Genomic DNA, 23,860 nt, shown 5'->3' with positions numbered 1-23,860 from the left:
CTCAGTGTGTCTGCGCTTGAGTGCTATGGGACACTTGTGGAAGTTGAAGGACAACTTGCTTCAGTCAGTTCTCCTTTCAACATGTGAGTCCTAGGGCTCATAGTCAACGTCACTGGGCTTAGCCCTAAGCTATTTTGACAGCCCCTGTAACCAGTTGATTTTAAGGGGGTTTTGTTTTGATTTTCAAGACAGGGTTTCTTTTTGTAGCCCTAGCTGTCCTAGAACTCACTCTGTAGACCAGGATTGCCTTAAATTCATAGAGCTCTGCCTGCCTCTACTTCCCAAGTTCTGGGATTAAAGGTTTGTGCCACCATACACCCAAAGAAGACAGTATGTGCTTTAATCCCTGTAGGCTGTTTTTTGTCTGTTTGGTAGTAAGCCTCAGGCTCTAGGGGAAGTATCAGAAGATGCTCAGTGACAACTCTGGAAGTCAACTGCAAAATGTTTTATGAAAACTGCAGCTGGCAAAAAGGTTTTGACCTGAGGAAAGTTAAGCTTCCTTAGCCCTACACCCCAGTGCTACTTACTTCTAGTGTTTGCCTCTTCTCCCTTCCCTCAGCTCCTTTTCCAAGTCTAGGATTGGGCCAGGGGCCTTGCCTCACACGTTAATGACAAACTGCTCAAGTTCTGTCAGTACTGGTTATCAAACCTAGGGTCTCACTCTACCACTGAGCCACAAGCCCAGTGGTAATCATGTTTTTTCTTTCTTTGCCTAGAAGTCAGTATTACAGTGGTATAGTTGAACCACAGTCCTGCCTCAGAAAGTGAGTCCTGGTCAAGGTGAGCAGCAGGCAGGCCAATTCTCATCTTGCTTAGGAAACTTGAAGCCCAGAAAACTGTTCTGACTGAAGGACTCAGCCATGGAGCAAGCCTGTGTTAAGGTACACTTAGAACAGCTTGTTCATACAACTCATTGTAAAGACAGGCAGATAATCAAGTAGAGATCTATTTTCTTTTTGTACCAAGTACTCTATTTTTGATGAAATTTGTATTATAGGCACTGGAATGAATGATTTACCTCAGAACTTCTTACCAAAAGCAGACTTTTATGTTATAGTTATTTGTATTCTGTGGACCAGTGGCCTCGAGGCACCTGGGACTTTGTACAGGTGAAATACTGACAGGAACATGCCTGGACAGGAACAGACCCAGCCTCAGGTGATTCCTGTGCTCTTCAGAGCCTGATTTATCATCTGTCTTTTGCAATAGGATCAGTGCAGGCCCACAAATATGGAAATACATGGTGGTCAACCATCTTAATATATAATGGCCTAATGTTTTAACTACATCTGTCCTTTTATACACATTCTTGGGTTTTCCTCTTTCCACTCCTGTATCCTTTAATATATGTTATCCACAGATGACTTAATTCATGTAACTATATTTAAATGATTATGACTAGAAACTTTGCTTGAATATCTTTTGATCTATGGTTAAATGTACAGATGTGGGAGATAAAGTTATAGAGAGTTGATTGTATGCTTCAGATTGCTGACTCAGGTCTTATGAGGGGCTTTTCACCCGAATGCTGTTCACCTATTTAGAGTTCTGCAACAGCTGAGCTCATAATACTAGCACATGCATGTAAACAGAAAGTCCCAACTGAACTGTGAGTAAATACCGCTGTTATGACCCACAGTGGTACATTCTATTTATTTGTTTGTTTTTTGAGATAGGTTTCTCTGTGTTGCCCTGAGTATCTAGGATCTCTGTAGACCAGGTTGGCCTCAAACTCAGAGATCTGCCTGCCTCTGCCTCCTGGGTGCTGGGATTAAAGGTATGCACAACCACTACCTAGCTTTTTTTTTTTTTTAAGATTTATTTACTTTATGTGAGTACACTGTAGCTGTCTTCAGACACACCAAAAGAGGGCAGCAGATCCCATTACAGATGGTTGTGAGCCACCATGTGGTTGCTGGAAATTGAACTCAGGACCTCTGGAAGAGCAGTCAGTGCTCTTAACTGCTGAGCCATCTCTCCAGCCCACCGTTTTTGAAGAGCAATATTTTGACTTTTTTTGGAGGGGGGGGCTAATTGTCTGAGCAAGGCACTTACATGAGAAGAGGTAGAAACTGGGCCCAGTGGTGGCTCCTGTTCTCAATGGAGGACTTGGGAAGCCGAAGCTACATACAGACTGGGAGCCTGACTCAAACACACGAAAGCAAGGGAGCAGGGAGAATATTGGTAGGAATATGTATAACACTGCATTATCAAGTATTGCCAAAAATGCCATAAAGATAAATTCAAAGCAAACTTTAAAACATTCAATTCATAATATATAAATACTCTAAAGAAACAGAAAAATCTTGCAAAGAAATTTACCCTTTAACCAGTCTTATCTCTTTAAGAGAACCCTTTTTCATCAAAGATTTGGAGTGACAGAAATAAAGGAAATTTCTTATCCCAACCACGTCTGAATCAACATAGAAAATCTTCAGAGTGTTCAGCCAGGCCAAGATCTAAAGAAAACCAACCCTTTTTCCTCTTCTATCATATTAAAACAGTTAAGCAACAAAAATAACTATTGACCATCTTTATAAGTACTGAGCTTAAGACAGGGTCTAATGTATCACAGCCTGGCCATCTAAGGATGATTTTCTGGTCTTCCTACTACTACCAGATTGCTGTTGCTAGGTGCCACCACACCCTACTATATCAGAGAAGTGAGTGCTGGGTGTGGTAGGTTCAGAATCCCAGCACTTAGGAACTTGAGGTATGTTAGCACAAGGTCAAGACCTATGCTGACTTAATCCTCTCTAAGAATCTGCTTGAAATCCCTCCTTACCTAGTTTGCAAGCAGCATGCAGTTGTCCTATTATTGGTCTTCAGGCCCCCACACCCTGTCTTTTTCTACAGTGGTCTCCCACTGTACTGAGCTTAAAAGTGACTGATTGTACCCAGTGACACACAGTGGGGAGAGTAATGTAAATAGTAAAATGTAAACACTCAGTGACAGAAAATTCTGAATCAGGATTTGGTTTATGCAGATGATTCTTTAAACTGTATGGTTTGGTCCTTTCTGCCACTCCATCACAAAACGGAGCTGAATTTTGGAAGCAGATTCAGAGCACCCTTGGCCAGTGCCTGCCTGCCAAGATGGCACTTTGCCAAAGCACTGCAGTCTCCAGCTCTGCAGGCTGTGTTCTTTCCAGTCTTTGAACACTTGTGCCATTGAGTCCCAGAGACAGGAAATAAAGGTGAGAAATCCTGAAGGTGAGTTGATTTCATTCTTTAAACAGCTAAGGCCAGGACCTTCAAGTTGCTCACTCTTCAGAGGTAACCAAGTACTAAGTACTGGTTTTGCTGGCAGCCCTGAGCTGGTGCCATCTATATAGTTGGCTACCACAGGCAGCCTGGGCTCTTCTTGCCTCAGGGTCTAGAAGCAGCTGTAGTCTGTGTCCTGGGCCTGCATCTCAGCCGTGCTGTCTCCATGGCCCAATACTAACTCCGAAGGAAAGATGCCAGCCTGGCCACAGCCAACGGCTGCTGTCTGATAAAGGAGTTCAGAAGATGGGGAGGGAAGCCTGGTGCACCCAGCTCCACCTGAAAGCAGAGGAAGACTGGAGGTACAAACAGACCCGGAACAGCCACTCTGGTGACTGGAGAAGCACTTGGACCCCTTAGCGTTATATCTAAGTGCTAGCTTTCCCCTCCCAGTGATGAAGCTGGAGTTGGCCTGAAAGTGGAGTGCCATACAAGATGGTAAGTGAGGGCTCTGGTCTGCTGCTCTCAGCTCCTACGGCCCATCTGTTTCCTAAGGACCACGGCTAGCCACAGGGTGTAAGTCAGTCAATCTCTAGTGCTGGGAGCTTCACAAAACTATCAACTTGCTTATTCCTCCCTCTTTGATTCCCCTTACTATTAGTCTACTCTGGCCAAATAGCATGGCAACTGGGGAGTCTATGCAACTGGAGAGGAATATCCTCAGGTATGCCATGAGACAGGGTGCAGTGCTGTGTCACCTGGACAAGGAAGATGACTCTGGTTATTTCTTTCCCCTCGATGATGACAGGTTGCAGGACCCAAGCACTGGGCAGGATCTCTCCTCTGACCATTTTTCTGCTAGGTCTTGGCATGGATGCATCATACACAGACTGAGCTGCCATAATTGATAGGTGCCCCTAGGATGGGAGGTACATGTGAGTCCTGTCTGTGCAGTTGGGTGATCGGAGAGAGGTGACCCCGTCAGCGCTCAAGCACCTCATGGCACTTCAGCCTTTTTCCCCTAACATTTACCACCCCAACATGGCACCTCTTTGGCTTCCACGCAGACACAGCAGAAATCTCGAAGCTGCTTCAGCGCGCACAGTGTGGTATCACACACCAGATACACTAGAAAGACAGACAGATTGAATACTAGTCCTTCCGTGCATAACTGGATCCCAGCAGTCTTGCTGAGAAGGCTATGCCAACAGTGCTGCTTCGACCCTCTACCTCTGACTCCCTGCCAGGCCTTTGGAAACTCAAGCCCTTAGACTCACCCAGGCTGATACTGTTGCTCACTCGCTGATGAAGCCTCGCTGTCTGGATGGGCTTGTGATACAGAGGCCACAAGGTGGGATCACTCACAGCTGCCCATACTTGAGAGACTGGCTGGGACACCACACCTGCACCCAAGAATCCATGTCGCGTAGAAGAGAATTCCTTGTAGTAAAGCTGTACCTCTTGCTCCTCACCCTGATAGCTTAGGGACACCAGAGGCAAGAAACAGTCAGTTTACTAGCATGGGGTGTGGCAGGAAGCAGGGCAGAGGAGAAGAATGCAGAAGGACCAAGCACTGCAAAAATCACTTACTTCCAGCCAGCTGTTGCCTGGCAGATGAAGAGGTTGTGGAGATTATCTGAACAAGCAGCCATTACCTGGGGGCAGAGGGTAGAAGGCAGGCCTCTATGTTCATCTGTCTGGCTAACATTTACTAAATGCCCACTTACCAAGTTGGAGTTCCTGAAACCTCAATGCCTTGGTGGCCCTAATCTGCCTGGCCCCTTTCTTTTCCCTCCCCATCCCACATAAGTCATGCTATAGCAACAGGAGGAGGGGGGAATGAATAGATCCAGAGACTCACATCAGCCATTGATGTGTTGACAATGTGTTTGGCCAAGTCCTGGTAGTGGGAGGAGAAGCAGGTTCCTAAGCTGGATAGGCTGGAGAGAGAGCAGCAGCCACTTCCCACCGAGGCTCTGTGGCCTACAACAAAGAGATGGAGGCTCTGCAATGACCTGAACACCAGGATGGTGGGACAGTGGTACAGGGTCAAGAATCTTGGGCCAGTGAATCCTGCAGACATCATCCCTAAGTTTTATACTCACTGTGGGCTAAGCTCTTCCAGGAAGACCCAGTCAGATACAGGTTCCTCACTGTGGACTGGCCCCGCCAGTCCCCTATCCAAGTGTCTTGGGAATCTGGCACTTGAGAGTCCTCCTGCAGAACAGAATGAGATCCAGAATGCCTTCCACTGGCAACTGCAATTCGACTTTGGGATGTTGGATACTGTGGTGGTTTGAATAAGTATGACCTCAAGGCTCATATCCTTGAAGGCTTTGGAAGTCTCATCCAGGGTGATTCTGTTGATCACCACAGTGACACTATTTGAAAGGATTAGAAGGTGTGGCCATGCTGCAGGAAGTACGTGCCTGGGGATGGGCTTGAAGGTTTTAAAAGCCCATGCCAGGCCCAGTGTTACTCTTTTCAGATAAAAATACAGTTCTCAGTTACTTCTTCAGCATCATGTTGGCCTGCTACCATGCTCCCTGCCATGGTGATAATGTTAGCTCCTGAAACTAAGCAAAACCCCCACAATTAAATGCTTGCTTCTCTAAGGGTTGCCTCATGGTGTCTCTTTTCATAGCAATAGAACAGTAACAAAGACTCAAGAGGTTACAGCAATAGACACAAGCTAGAAACCTTTACTATCTAGGCAATACGCTTAAAGAACTGCTTGCACATCAGCTGTCACAGCATCAGGATAATGAGTACCTGGGCATGGGGCCTGCTGGGGGTTTCAGACCTTGGACAGGGGCTGGGGTGCATATTTTATATTCTAAAGCAGACCTGGCCTCCAGGTTCCCCCAGCATCCCTCACTTCTACCTGGCATACCCTACCATCTACTCTGAACTTTTAAGCCCAGGGGCTGGGCTACCCTTCTTCCAGAAGCTCTTTCCTATCTAGTCCAGACAGTTTGGTCTCTCCCACCTACCATCTCTTTCCTTTCTTGGTGGGTGTGTGCCAAAGAGTAGTTTCCCAATAAACATGTCTTTATATATACACTAATCTGCTTTAATTTGACTCATTTCACCAACAGAGAAATAATTTATACAAATAATTTATAAATTTGGTTCTCTACCAAATGGCCAAACTCCAGAGCCAGTATGTGAAAAGCCACCTGTACCGCGGTGGTAGCAGGAAGGAGACCATCACTGGAGGGGTTTGGTGTGGATAATAAAGTCAACGTGAAGGGGAGATGGGGAAGAAGCAATGAGCTCTGAATAGCAAACGTTGGCCATGGCCAGATGCCACACACTAAGCCAGAAGTCCTACTCTAGGACCAGAACCTCTGCATCTCTGCTGCTTCGGTTAGCACAGTATGTCAGCTACCACCTCAGTGGAACAAAAACACTGGCCAGTGAGATGATTCACCAGGTAAAGGTGCCTGTCACCAAGCCTGAGAACCAGAGTCCCTAGTACAGAACCAATACTGAAAAGTGTCTTCTGACCTCCAAACGTGTGACATGGTGTGTGCACACATATGTACACATAATCATCTCTCTCCACTTGCCCCCACCTCTCCCTTGTCACTAGATATCATTAGCATTAAAACACAGAGATATCTGTCATCTACCACCTCTCACCCGCACAACACCTGCCACACCTAGAGCCATTTGCTGTTACCACTCCTCCAAAGAACCACAATGGTCTACAATACTGAAGGGCACCAAGGCTCTGCTCCCTGCTTCCTCGCTGTGCTCCCTCAACCACAAACTGACATCTTAGGGTTCTTTTGCATCTGGGTCAATGCCCTAGGTGACCTCAGCTGTTGAAAGTGTTGCACTGATGATTTCCAGCTATAATCATGAATTAATATTGAATCCACAACCATTGGGTAGGCATTGGGGACAGGGATTACATCAGAGACCTATTTTATAGATCAGACCAAATCAATCCTTTATGCTTTGTTGTTCAAGGACAATATTGGAGGCAAAAAAGAAAATGTAGCATTACTAAAGAAAATGTTTAAAAGATCAAAGCAGGGACTGGAGAGATGGCTCAGTGGTTAAGAGCACTGACAGTTCTTCCAGAGGTCCTGAGTTCAATTCCCAGCAACCACATGGTGGCTCACAACCATCTGTAATGGGATCCGATGCCCTCTTCTGGTGTGTCTGAAGACAGCGGCAGTGTACTCACATACATGAGATAAATTAATTAAAAAAATACATCATGTGCAAGTAGCCAGTATGTATTTAGAGAATTCCAAGAATGCAAGAATAGTTTCATATTAGCCAACAGGAATAAATAAATAGATGAGCAAGATGTCATTCTCCAAAGACTGAAAAGTAATGCTCTAGAAAATTGTATGCTCCCTTACTGAAAAATATATCTCAGTTTAAAATCTAGTGTGAAACTTAGGTGGTAAAATACTAGATGTATCTCTCTCGTGTCAAGAAACTTTAAGATCTAGCTAACGCTGCTACAGGGCAGGAGCACATAAGAGCAACACAGTGAGGGCATGTGAGATTTGACAATGACATGCCTATAGTCCTAAAGACACCTAGAGAGCTATCTAATATGATAGCCTCATTATTTGCTGACTGTGTGCAATGTGGCACATGTGACCTGAGAACAAACATTTTGGACCTGGTGTTGGACACCTGTTCCTCCACAAATACAAAGTAGCAGATTGTAACTTCACATTTCCAGGAGCAACTACCCAAGAACACTGGCTTTCCACACAGTTGCAAAAAGCAACCTATAGCTTTCAAAAACCTGAGGCAGGACCACAGCAGGAGATACAAAATATCCCAGCACTTGCCCTAGTTCTATTGCCCAGGAAGATGTTTCCCTTCTGCAGGGGTGAAAAGTAAACAGAGTCCAGGAAACCCACCAGTGGAAATGGGACAAGCCGGGCTGCTGGGAGGACCCACAACACTCACAGGTTTATAACATGAATAGATAAGGAACCTGCAATCTGCACAGCCTGTCTTTGGAAAGGGATTCATTTAAAATCCTAGTCATCCTCCAGAGTGACACAGACAGAGCCATTTTGATAACGGACCTACTGCTCTGGGAATCAGAGTCCTGAGCCCATTGCTGGGACCTCAGTGAGGGGAGCCAAAAAGTGTGATGCCAAAGGGGAAGGGAGGATACTGTTCAGAGAACTGTCCCAAATACTAAATGAAAAGGAGAGCTTTTCCCCTGCCGCCGCCAACTTGCGCGGAGGCGGAAGCTCGGGTGCGTTCAAGATTCGGCATCACCCGTGATCCATCACTGTGGCTGAGGAAGGCATGGCTGCTGGAGGTGCTGAAGACCGCCCTAGCACGTGGCATTTTCGAAGCTGCCAAAGCCTTAGACAAGCGCCAAGCCCATCCAGCTGTGACGAGCCTGTGTATGTGTGCTGAGCACTGTGTGCTGAGCACCAGATCAACCTGATAAAGGTTGACGACAACAAGAAACTCGGAGAATGGGTCGGCCTCTGTAAAATCGATCGAGAGGGGAAACCATGGAAAGTGGTTGGTTGCAGTTGTGTAGTTGTTAAGGACTATGGCAAAGAATCTCAGGCCAAGGATGTCATCTAGGAATACTTCAAATGCAAGAAATGAATAAATAAAATTTTGGCTGAAAGAAAGAAAGAAGAAAGAAAGAAAGAAAGAAAGAAAGAAAAAAAGGAAGAAAGAAAGAAAGGAAGAAAGAAAAGGAGAGAGGAGTAGGCCAGGCACCAGTGAAATCCAGAGGATGATAAAGGAATAAATTCCTAAAATCTGGACAATCTACATCTGGATAAATTCCTAGACACACATGATGAACCAAAATGAAATCAAGCAGGCATTAAGAAACATCTATAACAGGAATGAAATAGCAATAAGAATCTCTCAACAAAGAAAAGTCCAAGACTGGATGACTTTCATTACCTAATTCCATCAAACTTTTGAAGTTAATGCCAATGCTTTTCAAACTGCTCCATAAAAGCGAAAGGAAAGGTGCACAGTCTCACTCATTCTAGGAAGCCAGTACTGTCCTGCTTCCAAAGCCAGGGAAGACAACAACACTACAGGCCAACCTCTCTGATGAATATAGATGCCAAAGTTCTCAATAAAATACTTGGAAACAGAACACAAGAATACACCGAGGAGCTGGAAAGATGGCTCAGCAGCTAAGCGATTGCTCTTTGGCCAGGCATAGTCACACATGCCCGTAATTCTAGCATTCAGGAGGAAGAACAGGCAGATGTCTGAATTCAAGGCCAGCCTGGTCTAGATAGCCAGAGCTATACAGTAAGACGGTCTCAACAAAATAAAACAAAAAGTATGTGCTGCTCTTCCAGAGGACCCCCCCAACTCAGTTCTTACTACTCATGTGACAGTTGACAACTTCCTACCTCCATTTCTACTACACCATTAAAAATAAAAACAAAGCCACCTGCAATACGTGTCTCATTTATTTATTTTTGTGGCTAAGAATAAACTTAACTAAGAAAGTCAAATACCTACACAAAGAAAATTGCAAAACACTGAAGAAAGAAATTAAAGACCAGCATTGAGAGACGGCTCGGAGGTCAAGAGCACTTTGGAGAAAGGACCCCAATTCAGTTTCCCCACCCACATCTGACATGTAAGTGAAAAAAAAATAAGTCTTTAAGTTCAAATATAGAAATATCTCCCCCAAAAATTTACTAATTAAAAGAATTATAGTTACAAGTCCATGATGCTCAAAACAATCTACAGATTTAGCAGATTTTGCATCAAAATGTCAATGCCATTTTTTACAGAAACAGAAAAACATGGGGAAATGTGAAGTACTCCAAATAGATCTTGAATGGAAGAGCAAAGCTGGAAGCTTCACAATACTTGATTTCAAGACATCCTACAGAATCACAATAACAAAAGCTGTGCAGTTGACTTGAAAATCCGGAAATAAATGTTATATCCACAGCCAACCGGTGCTTCAGGAAGGTCCCCAAACAAACACTGGAGAGTGAGCAGCTGAACAGATACCACTTCGAAGAGCGGAAACCCACACACAGAGGCTGAACCTGAACCCTGACTCATCAGTACGAAGTCAACTCAAAATGGAAACAAATATTTTGTTGTGTGAGTCTTGTTGACACCACAGGTAATCTAGAACTCACGGTTCTCCTTCCTCAACATTCCAACAGCTGGGATTATAGGTATGTATCACCCAGCCAGGCTCTGGACCAAAGACCTTAGTGAAAGACATGAGACTGAAATTACTACAGGAAAACAAATAAAATACTTCAAAACTGACACAATGATTTTCTGGACATGTGTACAAATTTTTTAAATTGACAGTCCAGCTAGGCAAGTAGCGCACACCTTTAATCCCAACACTCCCAGTGTCCCAGAGACAGCCAAACCTTTAAGTTCTAGGCCACCAAGTCTACAGAGTGAGCCAGGGTTATATGGAGAAACCCTGTCTCAAAATAATCAATTGATTAATTTAAATTGACAGTAAAGACTAAGCACATGTAAAAGCTTCTGTACAGCAAAGAAAATTACCAGCAGAAAGACAACAGAGGGCTGGAGAGACGGCTCAGCGGTTAGGAGCACTGACTGCTCTTCCAGAGGTTCCAAGTATGCACATAATACAATGAGGTCAATCCATACACAAAGCCCACAGTTACTGAAGCTTTACTTACAAGAGTTATGTGACACATTAATGACAAAGAGAATGTCATTTCTGTACACAATGCAATACTTCCTGGCCATATAGAAAAATAAAACCTTATTATGTATGTCAAAAATCAATAGGACTGAAGACATCATATTAAGTAAGCGAGGCATAGTAGTAACACAAGTACCACATACTCTCTCATGGTGTGGAAACCCAAACTGTCACCCTGGGGAGCAGTGACTGCACCACAGGCTCATAACTCTGGTCAAACTGTGAATGAGTGACTGTTGTGTGCTCAGCCATATCAGGGACCCACAACCAAACCAAAACAATAAGTCTTTATTTTTTTTTAAAGATTTATTTATTTATTTCATGTATGTGAGTACACTGTAGCTATCTTCAAACACAGCAGAAAAGGGCATCAGATCCCATTACAGATGGCTGTGAGCCACCATGTGATTGCTGGGATTTGAACTCAGGACCTCTGGAAGAGCAGTCAGTGCTCTTAACCACTGAGCCATCTCTCCAGCCCCTTAATTTATTTATTTATAAAAAGGACAAAAAACAAACAAGCAAAAAGCAAAAATAAAACTGAACATGTACTGTTTGCTGATTATTTATTTATTTATTTATTTATTTATTTATTTATTTATTTATTTATTTGGTTTTGAGACAGGGTCTCAATATGCAGCTCTGGCTGTCCTGGATGTAGATCCATCCACCTGCCTCCACCTCCTGAATGCTAAGATTGAAAACCTGTACCACCATGCCCAGGTGTGCACCCACATTAGATAGCTCACAACCACCCAGAACTCCAGCTCCAGGGGTCTTTGGCCTCTGTAGGCACCAACACTCACACACATGTACCTACACACAGAAACAAACACATACACACACTCACACACAATTAAAAACAAAACAAAACTTAGAGAAAAGCAAACAGCTGAACTGCAAGAATAAAGGGGAGGACGGCAGACCTAAAGCCAGCCACACAGGAGGGGACCACAGCAGCAGAGCCCTTGAGAGAGCTGGCCATACACACCGTCATCTCAGAAGCTTCCTGATGTCTGCTCACTTACCGAAACCTCGAGGGACTGGAGGTGGCCTGAGAAGGCTGGGCTGCTGTTGTAACCAGATGTGACACCAGAGGATATGCTTCCATTGGAGCTGGTGTACAGGGAGCTGGAGTTGGCTAGAGTCTGGAGTTTCTCCTCTTCCTGGGAAGGAGGCAGATGAAGTAGCTTTTGATGACTCCTCACTACCGCATCCTCTCCCTTCCCTGTCACCTCCACAGATGTCACCACTTACCTCCCAGAGCCTCCTGCTGTAGCCTCCCACCTACTTTCCAGAAGCCAACTCTCCGAGCCCCCTTCCCCACGTCCCTGACTCCTCCTACATGCTGGCCTGGGACAGCAGTGCACTGGAAGGGTGGGAAGTCCAGCTTTGGGCTGGAGGCAGAGCCCTACACTTTCCAAGCGTATCAGACTCACAGCAGGCCGAGTAAAGGCTGCCAGAGTCTGAGGGCTGGCCCAGGCTCCAGGCTTGCCCTAAGGCAGAGAACTGCTCACTCCCCACCTTCAGCAGCTGGGAGATGATCTGCTGGCGGATTCTCGTTTTCTCTAGTTCAGTTCGCTCCTTGAGCCGATCTCGAGCCTGGGCAATCTCCACCTTGGCTTCTTCACGGGCCCGACGATACTCTTGAAGCATGAGCTCAATATCAGAGGGAGGGCGGGCTAATCTTGGTGCTGGGTCTGGGATTCTAGGGAAGTCCACAAGGTTAAAAGACTCCTAACACGGCAAGCACATAAAAGTATGGTCCTGCCCACCCTGCTAGCTCAGCACAACCTCTTGTTGCCTCCAGGGTCATCATTTTACATTCTTAGGAGAGGAAAAAGGCATTCTAAAACCCTGGCACACAGACTTGCATAACATACAAAAGTCTCTCTGTCCAACTTTCCCACTTCTCTCTGCTCATCTCCTTCTGTATCCCTGTACCCCATTCTCTCCTATACATCCTATTTCCATCTGCCCCAGACTCACTCATCTACTTCTTTATATCCAGAGGCATGAAAGAGCCTCTGGATGGTCAAATCCCAGTTCCGGCTCCCACAGAGCCTGCTTCCCGCAGGCTCCGGATTCCTGCTTACCTAGTGGTCTCCACGACATACTTCCTCAGCTGCTGCAGGTATTCTTGGCGTCTGCTGGGCAAGTCAAGTTCCCAGGTGGGGAGATCCTTGTGGGACAAGAAGCCGAATTGTTTCTGGGGACTGAGGCTGTGTGACCGACGGAAGTTATGAAGTCGCTCAGCCCTCTCTCTCCTGAGGATCTCAACAGTCTTTTTCTGCCTGAGACAAAATGCGATGGATTCCTACACAGCCTTCACCCTGAAGTTCACCTTGCCCACTGCCCTTTAGGCCCAGGGCCCTTACCTAGTGTAGAACTCCTCACAGGAGGCCACAGCGGGTGCTTCAGGAACAAGCACCTCCCCTGTCCCACTCTGCAGCACCTTCAGCAGAGCATCTGTCTCCCCAAAGCCATGGTGTAGCTTTGCTTCTGTGAGTTCCACATTGAGTGAGGGCTTCTCCCCAGCTTGTAAGGGGATGTGCTCCAATCGAAGGCACTGGGGGTCCTGGCTGTATTTATAAGAGGATTGCAGGGGCCTTTGTGTCCCTACAGAACTGGAGTCACATCTGACCCCTAAAGTCTCACTTACATGCAGACCTCTGCAAGGTCCATCCTGAACTCCGTACCAGTTATTACATTTGTTATGAACTGGGAAATCCCTGAGGTTGTGATGCTGGGGACCATGGGCCACATGCATCTGCGAAGCAGGGCAGGGCAGCCCCACAGGCTGGCTGGCCTGAGGTGGATCTACAGCAGGATTTTGAAGCCCAGTAACATCAGAGATCTGACAAGGGCTAAGGGGCTGAAGACCTCTCCATGAAGAAGGCTGATCCAGACTGAGCTGTGGCTCTACCATAAACACTGAGTTCCCGTCCTCATTTGCTAACCTACCCTGACTGGGCCTCCCACTGCCTGGTGGACCATGCTCTATCGAAGCCACCTTCTCGAACACAACACTGTCATCTGGCTCTGGGCTCCTGTGCCTTGGTGGTGGTGATGACGGCTTGCTTTGGTCTCCAGTGGTATTCTTGGGCTGAAGCTGCTGAGGGTCCTTTCCTAATAAACTAATTTGGAGACCAGAGCTCTGCTGTGGGCTGCATGGGGAGCTAGAATCAAGAAATAATCTCTCAGAACCTTTTCCTAAGGGGCTCTTGCCTTGTCTATCCACAGGCTCTGCTCTCTGAGAGACACCAGACTCATCAATGGTTTGAGAATTACCCATTGGAGGTCTTAGGTCACCAACAGCAAGGTCTGGATTGATGTCAAGCTTCTGGAAGTCTTCAAGAGGACGAGCTGAGGGAACTGATAAAGTCAAACAGGCTAAGGGGTTGCTCAGCTCCTGGATGCTGGCACTAAAAGTAAGGATTGGAGAGGAAGCCCTATCCACCAGCACAGCACTCGAGCTGCCCACCCTTTTCTGGGCACCAAGCTCCTGGGTGAACTCAGATGCACTAAGGGAGAGCCCTGAGAGGTGGGAGATTCTGGGCATGTGGACCGCCATGCAAGATTCCTCTGGCTGCAGACTGGGAAGTGGGGAGCCATCAGGAGAAGCTGGGGGGCTCGTGAAAGTAAAGTTCTGCACAAGATCAGTTTTCTGAAACCTCAAGGGCGGTGAGGACACAGAAGGGCTCTGCAGCTGATTATGGGCGCTTTTTTCATAGAGACCTGGGGGTTCCGCTGCTTCCTCTGCCTCTCTCTTCTGAAACACCACTGGGACATGTCCCTTTTCTTGAGCCACAGTAGTGATACCTGAGTCTATCACTTCAAGGATCACACTGACTTCCTCAGGCTTGACCTGTGGGACCTCGAAGGCCAGAGGAGGTAAGGCCAGGTCCGTCTGGATACCCTCATCCACAGTGGTCTGAGTAGAACTGTCCATCATGGGGGCCTGTTGGGCCTCCTCTAGGGATTCACTCTTGACATTCTGTTCCTTTACGACCACACTTGGCTGTGAGAGATTCCCAAGCAGCTCTGAAGTACTATGCAGAAGCTGTGAAAGGTGGAGAGACAGGTTATTCATGCTGGTCCAAGAGGCTAGCTCAGAATCTGACATCATCCTGGCATCAGGCTGAACAGAGACATTAGTGCAATTCCAGTGGAGCCTGCTGCCCAGAGTCTGTATTCCCTGCTCAACGGTATTCATACTGGCCCCATCCCCAGCGTAGCCTGTCTCTGGTGGGCAGAGTGCTACAATCTCATCTACCTGAGCTGTGGCACTCCCTCCAGCCAGAGGCAGCCCATCTGAACTTTGGTTATTCTCAATGCCACTGTGTATGTTTGGCAAATCCTGGGTCTGGGCAACAGTCTTGGGATGGGAATGAAATGGAGATTTCTTGTCTTCTAGGATGTTGTCCATGTTACAACACTGAACCATATTTGATTGTAGTTGGCACTGGTGTTTCTGGCTACAAGAGACATCAACTGCACTTCCAAACACGTATTGCTTCCAACCAATATGCACAGGTCCCTGTGGATACCAGGGCAAGACATAGGGACTTAAGGCACTAGAACCAAAGGGCAGCATTTCTTTGTCCACCTGAGAATGCCAATTCTCTGGCATACCCTGGACACTCACTTTATCTGTCTTTCCATGATGGGCCTGTTCCAAAGCCCCAGGCATCCAAGTGGTCATGAACTCAGGGGTTGGCATACGTGACACAGTGGAAGATGTTGGGTAAGGAGGAATGACAGGGTTCAAGGGCCTGTGATCAATGGAGCTATTGTTCAAGTTACATGAAGCTTTCTGACTGCAATCCTGAGTCTTCAGAGATTTTGATACTGGCTTTCCGGAGGAATGACACCTGAGATGTGGGCTCCACAAGCTGTTTGGCCCCTGTGCATCTTCATCTGTTGGGGAAGGAGGTCCCACACTCAAATTTAGTTCTTGAAGAGACCGAGATGAGCTGACCACAGCAAACTGAGGTCTAGGGGAGTACCTGGCATGCTTGGGGCCAGAGAAGACTGCAATCACAGGAAGCAAGTGCCTGTTGCTGGGGGGCAGCTGTTCCCTATCAGAGCAGAGTGGGCTAGGGGTCTGGGCAGCAGACTGCGATGGTTCAGTTTGGGCTTCAAAGCAAGTCTGGGACACAGAAGACTTGGTTACAAATATCTCCTCTTTTCCACCATCTCTTGTCTGACAGCCATCAAAGCCACCAGTGTTAGAAGGTACTAGGTTTCTGACCTGGGCGTGGAGTTTGCCGTCTCCTGAGACCTGGTCTCCCTGTTGTTCTTCCTCTTCCCATGAAGTCTCGATCTGAGGGTGGCAGGTATGTTTTGACATGTCTACAAATTTGGCTTGGGGACCCAAGCAACTGTGACCCCTGACCTTGGTGGAAGGTTGCATCTTTTCTGAACAGCCTCTGATGGTATTTTCTAAATGTCCAAGCTGAGCTGTTACCACCAGCTTGCTGTCAACAGATTCATTATTTGAATTTAGGGTGTGTGGTCCCTGAGTCACCGCAGGAGGTTCTGGCAACATTTGTGGTGCCTGTGCATTCTCACCTACAGAGTTATTCTTCAAAGTCCTCAGTGGCTCGGAGCTCATGCCTGCAGAACTGGATGGATAAGCATCCTCAGGGGCAGTGCTGGCCTTCTTCCCTGTTGTCTCTTCCCCGGAACCCTCCACTGACCTTCCCCTAGCAACTGTGTGGGTGAGGCAATTTGCCCTCGTTTCTGAAGTGGAAAGGCAGCTTTGAGATGGAGAGGAGACAGGAGCTGTAGTGGATAGGTTGGGAATGCTGTTGTCTACTGGCCTACATTTGTGCTTGAGGCCATGTGCCAAAGACACTTGAGAATCTTTGGGAAAGCTCTCTCCTGCTCCATCCACTTCATAGACCCTAGATGCTACTACAAAAGGCGAGTGGTCGGGATGTGGAGCAGCCCAGGAGGTTCCCTTCCTGAGGACACCATCTCTACAACATGGCAGAGTAGAGGAATGGGAACAGCAGCCATCAACAGCACCAGTAGGTTGAGAACCACTTAGGCAAGGGCAAGGAATAGTTCTGTTCTCTTCCTCCTCATGAGATGAGCCAAGTGGCCTGCTGCCTCCAGTGTTCCCCTTGAAGACAAAGCACTCTTTTGGGCACAGACCTGGAGCCTCTTCTCTAACTCCACTAGGATGCAGGCTTGGTCTTTGATCTAGAAATGGAGTTGACCTTGGATTTTTGCTATCACTCCCACATGCTTCTGCCAGACCAGAGTCAACATTTTTCCACTTGACAGGATGCCATATGTTGGCTTCTGTTTCAACTTTTCTTGGAGTTCCAGGCTGAACAGCACATGACTTTGGATTTGCCTTCACTTCTTCTAAGCCAGTAGAAGCATCTGAGCACTGAATATGGTCTTGCTTAGGCTGAGAAAGGTCTACAGCATTATCAACAGAACAAATCACAGACTGACACTCAGAATGGACTGCTTTTCCTTTCTGTGTGGTCACGGAGATCTTACCTGAGCCTCCTCTACATGTGCTCTCTAGACTTCTAGGTTCCTGATGACCCAGGATACTGCCCTTCCCACCCTCTGCAGTCTCCCATGTAGCCAACTGACTTTGCCCATGCAGAATCCTGCCAGGATCATCACAAGAAGTTTGAGAAGGTAGGACAGACACTTTTGCTGGTCCCACCCTCCCATTCTGTTCTACAGCTGGTATAGAAAGAAGCCTGTCTGGGTCCAAAGGATCAACAGAGGACACTGTTCTAGATGTTTCTTTCTTTTTCTCTATGACTTCAGAAGAATCAGACCATCCTCTTGCTCCACAAAATTGCCTTGGGTTTCCAGTGCAGTATCTTTTTTCTAACTCTGAAACAATGTGAGAGGAAGCCAACAAATGATGCTGTGGTCCTCTGTCAGTTGCAGGATTGGGCAGATGATGAAAGCTCCCTGCACTGGCCTGGGATTTCCTCTTATCACCCAAGAGGTCTGCAGACACAGCAGATGGAGATGCCACATGCCGTCCTTGTGTCTTAGCATCATTACTGGTGCTGTCCCACCCTAACTCAACCGTTTGTATCTGGGACCTACCAGCAGCCTCCGAAAAACACTCAGCTTCTTGTGAAGTCTCATAAGAAAGGACTGTCCCCTCAGCCACAAAGTCATTAAGCTGCTTCCTCTGTGCTTTTGCCTGTCTGATCTCTGCCAAGATGGCCAGGCATATGGATGCATGGATAGAGGAGTCGGGTAGCAGCGGAGGCTCTGGCTCAGATCCCTTCAGTACAGACACTGGTCTTAAGTAAGCAGAGTTAGCAGGTTGTTGGTCTTCTGACTTCTCCTCCGCCTTCTGCCTTTCCTGGTCATTATCTTCTTGTAAGAGAAAACTGACCTTCTTTTCAATCTGCCTTGAGATCCTGTCCAAGGAACTGGTTTTTCTTTCTTTCTGTACAGTTGCTTCAGCTTCAGAATCCAAGCCTTCCTGGGTAGTCGAGCCTATGGAAGTAACTCTGAAGTCCCCTTGCTGGTCTTCTTGGGAGCTAGTGCTTACAGTTATCCAGTCCTCTGTCTCTAGGAGAATACTGTCTGATGTACCAGACTGACCATTGCCTCTCATGACCATGGACATTACAGATCCATCCCAAGGAGTGTGTGTGGTGGAAACGTCCCCTGAAATACTTCCCTGTGGGCTGCTGCTTCTGGTCTCTCCACTGTGATCCTGATCCCCTACTCCAGTTGCCAAAGAATTTCCACTAGTTTTCAACATCGCAGGTTCTAATATGTACTCAAATGAAGAGACACCTTTGGTATCAGAGGCATGCAAACAGCTTCTTGGGAAGCTTAGAGAATGTGCGGGTTGGGTACCACTCCGCTCTCCGTAAGGAAGAGCTGCAGAGAAGCCTGTCTGGTTATGGCATGGGGAGACAGTCTCCTGGCTGAAAAATGTGTCCTTCCAGTGCTGGCTGGGAGTTGACATTTTCTGAGTAGATGAGACCATATTCTCTTTTTCCTGTAGGTTCCCTCCCCTGTCCATGGTCATTTCTTCAATTCTCTCTTGAGTTTTTGCATCCTCCAATTCTGAATCACTTGGGACTTCAATTTGGCTTTCCTGAAAACTTTCCACACTCTCCAGTTCGAGACTTTCCACGGCCCAAGTCTGCTCATGGGATTTCACTGATGCTGTGAGAAGCTTATTACCCTTCTCAGGTGTCTCCCCGCTGGGCTGCAATGGCAGAGCTTTAGCTGACACTTTCATTCTCCTAGAGTGAAGGGAAAGGCTTCTAGGCTTTCTGGGAGCTATGCCTTTTCTCAGATACTCACGTGTGTCCCTAGCAAGTCTATCTGCTCCAGGCAGTGGGTGCGAGTGCTCACTCTCAGGGTCCCCCATTTGTACATATTCCCTTGATCTGAAGTGGCTTCCTATGGTTTTCTGAACCTGAGCATTATTACTAATTACATTGTTACCCTCTATTTCTCTAGCTTTGCTGTCTTCAAAGATACTATCCTCTATCTGTATTGGAAAAGATGGATGATCCTCAAAGCATAAATGTTTTCCAGAACTCTCTGGCTTGGGGACATGGTCAGCCTTCTCCTGGTGCTGTGAGTCTCGGACCATAAGCTCTGTACTTGGCGTGTGGGAAGCATGAAGGTGCTTATTCTGTTTGGCTTCGATTTCTAGGATGCCAGTTTCCAGCTGCATTACACTCCTGATCAGCCTAGCCATTTCATCAGTGTTATTAACCCTTTTATTCTGTTTCTTTCCCGAAGGCTCTTCTTTGGACTGTATTTCTTGTGACTGCCCACGGGCCTTGCATTCAGTGGGCTTATGTTCCTGAGAGCACATAACTAGATGACATCTTTCACAGGTATACTGGGTTCCTGGAAGACCAAACTCTTCTGGGATGTCTTTGGAAATCACTTCCCTGAGAAGCACAGTTTCATTCCTCCCCTCCCACCTGTGGCTTGGACTTCTGCCTCCTGCCGTGACCATGGGGCTGTGTAGACAGTGGAGTGATCTTGATTTCATGGAAACAGCACTTTCCTTTGGTATGACCTTCTCCAGGTCTAAATTGGTGGTTTTACCGATGAAATCAGACTTGGCTCCAAAAGAAGACTGACTGTGCATGCCACAGAACTGATTCTGTGGCAGAAGTGGACTCTCGTCTTCCCCACTGGCCTTGGAATCACTAATGACGAGCGAAGTCTTTGACTCAGAGCCACTGAAGGCAACAGTGCAGTGACGCCATGCGGAGGCCCCGTCTCCATCCTCGGGGACCGAGAGGCTGCACTTCTTATTTAAAATTCCAAGTTCACTTCCACATTCACAAGCTTTGAGTTGGGTAGAAGGGAGATGCTGTCTGTTCTGAGCAACAGAACAGGAAGCAGAATCATGGTGTTCTTCCTCTCTCCTGTTTCTGGAGCATTTCCCCAGTTCTTCGGTAACTTCCCCTATGTGGGTACCTGTTGGCTTTTTTGTCTGCTGAGGTAAATCAACCTTAGAATTCTGACTCTGGGACAAATTGGGCAAATTATTTCTCCAGCGAGCTTTCTGGGGGACTTGATGGTTATGATCAAAGCCCCAGGCTTCCCTAGGGGGTGGGGATGGCACCCAGGCTTCCCTGCAGGCTGGAATCTCTAAGGCAGTTTCAGTCAGGGCATCCCTGCTTTTGGTTACATAGAATGTTTCCAGGGGAGGCGGCTGCAGGGAGGAAGGGAAAGAGGTCCAGGGGGCAGAGTACAGGAACAGCTCTGGACCTGAAGGAAACGTGCAGCAAGCATCTATGTGTGTTCCAGCTTCCTCCGCACACTGCTGGGAAGCTGCCGTCTCTTCCAGCAGGGGGTGCTGCTGGCTGTTGCGACTTAATAGATCTGGTTGAACTGTAGTATTTTTCCCAAGAGCCCCATCTTGAGGTAAACAGTCTACTCCAGTGGCTATGGTGTCATGACTGTGATAAGCCCTCTTCTGGAAAAAATACCGCCCAGAGGAAGTTATCAGCGCAGAATGTCTGCCACCCTGAAGGCAGCCTTCCAAGCTGGCCTGATTGACTTCCCACGCTTCTGTCTTGGAACTTGGAATTTCATTTCCTGCTCTACAGGCCTGTGCATTTATAGATCCAGAAGTCAGGGACTCTACGTCTGCTGGGTACGCCCCACTATAGCTCATCCTCTCAGTGGTACTGAAGAGATCTGAAGTACTTTCTACGTTGGTACCCAGACTGTCGTGGTCTTTTTCTGCTTTTAAGTGACTGGTTTTGGATAGGTGGAATGGAGAGGAGCTGAAATCTAAATTTCTAGACAACCCAGGGCCAGTTGGCAACTGAGTTTCTACTTTATCAGAAGCCTCGGCCAGGGAACTAGAGTCTTCCTCCAGAAAGGGGAAAGTTGGCCTGGGCTCTCCTACAGCATCAAAAACAGATTCGGAGAGCTCATGGAGATATTCTTGATGAAGGGCAGCCCAGTCCTTATTAATACTATGCTCATGAGTGAACGAGGCGGTAGAGAGAACCAGCACACTCGAAATGTCAGAATTGTGGGACTCTTCGGAGATGCCCTGGTTGGTCATGTCAGGCATTTCTCTGCCCTGAAAGTATCCATCAGCTCCTGGCTGAAGTTGGCTTCCACAAACTGAGGGCTTGGATATATCAGAAGCAGAGGTTGCATACAAATCTGAACTGCAGGGTGGCTCAGTACTGTTTTGGGGAAGTTTACAGGTACTTGGTGGCTTTACTTCTTCAATTCTAAGCCAGTGTTTGGGCTTCTCACCATGGGACTGAATTTCATGCATGTCAGGACTTGGACATAAAGAAGGTATGACCCCTGAGGGGCTGCTGGGATTGACTTTAGAGTCACAAGAAAACCATGAATCCACAGATAACAGGGGGCTCTCTCTTGCAAGCTGAATGCCTCGGAGAGGGTTGGTTTGTTCAGAATAGTTTGCCTCCATTTCTGACTCAGGGTGCTCACAATGGGGCCGATACTGAGGATCAAGATAAAATGAATTGCTTCTTGGCAGGAGAACATTCACCCCGACTCCCATTCTGTGGTTGATAGGGTTAGGCCTGTCTGTTGCCTCCTGGTCTATTGCAGATAAGGTGGCCTTCTGCAGATGCCAAAAAGTCTCTGTAGGCATCTCATCAGCAGAACCAAGGAGAGGCTCCCCTTGCCTATTTTCAGGATCGATCAGGTTGTCCAAGGAAAAGCTCCTGTGTGTTTGAGTACATAAGCCACTGTCTGGGGGCATGGGGAGACCCCGCACAGAGGCTGAAACTCTGGCCCTTGAATGCCCATGGTCCTTCATGGAATATTCACCTACAAAGTTTTCTGGGGGGCTCTGGTGCCCCTTCCCAGCAAGTGAATCCTCAGATATTTGACTGTTGTCACTTTCAGAGTTCTCTGGATCCAGAAGACCCCATTTTCCCTGAAGGTCCTCTGGTTTTAGCAGCTCCTTTGGAACTTTGGCATAGATGTAAGAAAGAGAATCCACTGAGTAACTGCTTTCAGTGTCAGATGAATCTTTGTCTTCTTCCCTTACATGGTCCATTATAGGTCTAGAATCTGTGAAGGAGGCTGGTGTGTCTGGGTCTCCTGCACTAGATTGTTTTTTGAAAGGATTGCCACGAGGCAGACGAGAGAACTTTTTGGCACTGTCTCTGGCCCGAGCTGCTAGCACCCTCTGATGCTTTTTTGATGCCCTGCTTGGAGGAGGTGGTTTGGATTCTGCCTGAAAAGTCTTAACAACCTTTCTATGCCCAGCTGCTTGCTCTGATCCACTGAGATATGTAGAATGGGAAGTAGTGTCCTTAGGAGCCTTGTAGGTTCCACAGCTCCCTTCTTTTTGCAATCCAATTTGTGAGTTGACAGGGGCTACTCGTCCCTTAGCCCTTCTGGTCTGGGCAGCAGGGGTGAAGGTCCTTGAGCTATCCCTTGGTTTTTGTTTCTTAGTTGATTGGCTCTGACAGGGCTGCTTACCCAATGACTCAGTTTCTTGGCTACTGACAGATTTGGGGCTCACAGTCAGACAGGTGCCTTGGGTAGAGGCTCCCCTGGCTGGAGAGCACTTCCTCCACCGTGATGGATGGAGGCTGTTCCTGCCCAGGCCTCCAGTCCTTGGAGGACAAGCCAGAGCCTGGGGAATGGTGTCTGCTGACAGGGTTTTCTCTGGCATCTGGTGAGTCAGGTCAGGCACAGGTGGTGACATGGCAGAAGGACCCCAGTTCATGAAAGCACTGTGAAGATAAGGAAAGCCATCTCAGAATAGTAATGTCCCTATGTCAATATAAGGAACATGGCATTCTACTTAGTAACTCTGAAAGAGGTTAGGAAGCAGGCCTCCCACTCACTGTGTTCTACACTCCTCAGATCAACACACACACAAACTCTTTTGACAATAGAGCCCTGCCTTTCAGAGGTCTCAGATACATGTTGCTCAATCCCCGCCCCCAACTGCTTTATCTTTGGGAAAAGTTTAACTGAATTACATTTCAAGCTATGTGAGAAAAACGGGAACAAATTTAATGCTATAAAGAATCTAGCAGATCAATCTGTGGTGTGATGTCATCCACAGTACTGACCCATTTTGCATACTGATAAGAAGAAATAGGAAAAAATGACTTTGGGAACTTCAGACTTAACAGTGACAGGTACTTTACATATTCACTTAGATCTTGATATGGGAACCGAGGCACACTTCAGTCATCTTGAGAAAGCTGAGTGTGACCCAGGTGTAAGTTTTTATCAAGCTAGAACCTAATCTTGGCTGGTATGATTTGGTGGGTATGAAAGAACAGTTTTTATTTTTAGAGGTACAAACTTAAAGATATGGGGGTTGGAATAACATGACTGTTTTCCATAGTAAAAAGTTGGCTTGCCTGCCCAGTTATTTGAAGGACGGAGGGGTAAGAAAACATGACAGCAGCAGACATTGTATGACTCTTCTGAGCAAGGCCAAGGACACACAGAGCAGGACAC

General features: G+C 47.0%; 1 protein-coding gene across 1 annotated transcript in view; it reads right to left on the bottom strand.

Annotated features, from left to right (window-relative positions):
- Positions 1-1,883: 1,883 nt before the first annotated feature.
- STARD9 (StAR related lipid transfer domain containing 9) overlaps positions 1,884-23,860 on the bottom strand; it is a 79,426-nt gene continuing 57,449 nt past the window's right edge. The window contains exons 23-33 of the mRNA XM_080931434.1: positions 13,273-23,118; positions 12,991-13,188; positions 12,419-12,602; positions 11,923-12,060; positions 5,310-5,421; positions 5,066-5,187; positions 4,795-4,859; positions 4,482-4,684; positions 4,253-4,332; positions 3,963-4,121; positions 1,884-3,543 (exon numbers count right to left, since the gene is read on the bottom strand). Coding sequence (XP_080787560.1) covers positions 3,442-3,543; positions 3,963-4,121; positions 4,253-4,332; positions 4,482-4,684; positions 4,795-4,859; positions 5,066-5,187; positions 5,310-5,421; positions 11,923-12,060; positions 12,419-12,602; positions 12,991-13,188; positions 13,273-23,118 — 11,209 coding nt within the window. The 3' untranslated portion in view covers positions 1,884-3,441. The remainder of the gene's footprint in view (positions 3,544-3,962; positions 4,122-4,252; positions 4,333-4,481; positions 4,685-4,794; positions 4,860-5,065; positions 5,188-5,309; positions 5,422-11,922; positions 12,061-12,418; positions 12,603-12,990; positions 13,189-13,272; positions 23,119-23,860) is intronic.

The sequence above is a fragment of the Micromys minutus genome, assembly GCF_963924665.1.
Source record: "Micromys minutus genome assembly, chromosome: 17".
Lineage (NCBI taxonomy): Eukaryota > Metazoa > Chordata > Mammalia > Rodentia > Muridae > Micromys > Micromys minutus.
Note: the sequence above shows the minus strand (reverse complement) of the source record. Positions and strands in the feature narration are given on the sequence as shown.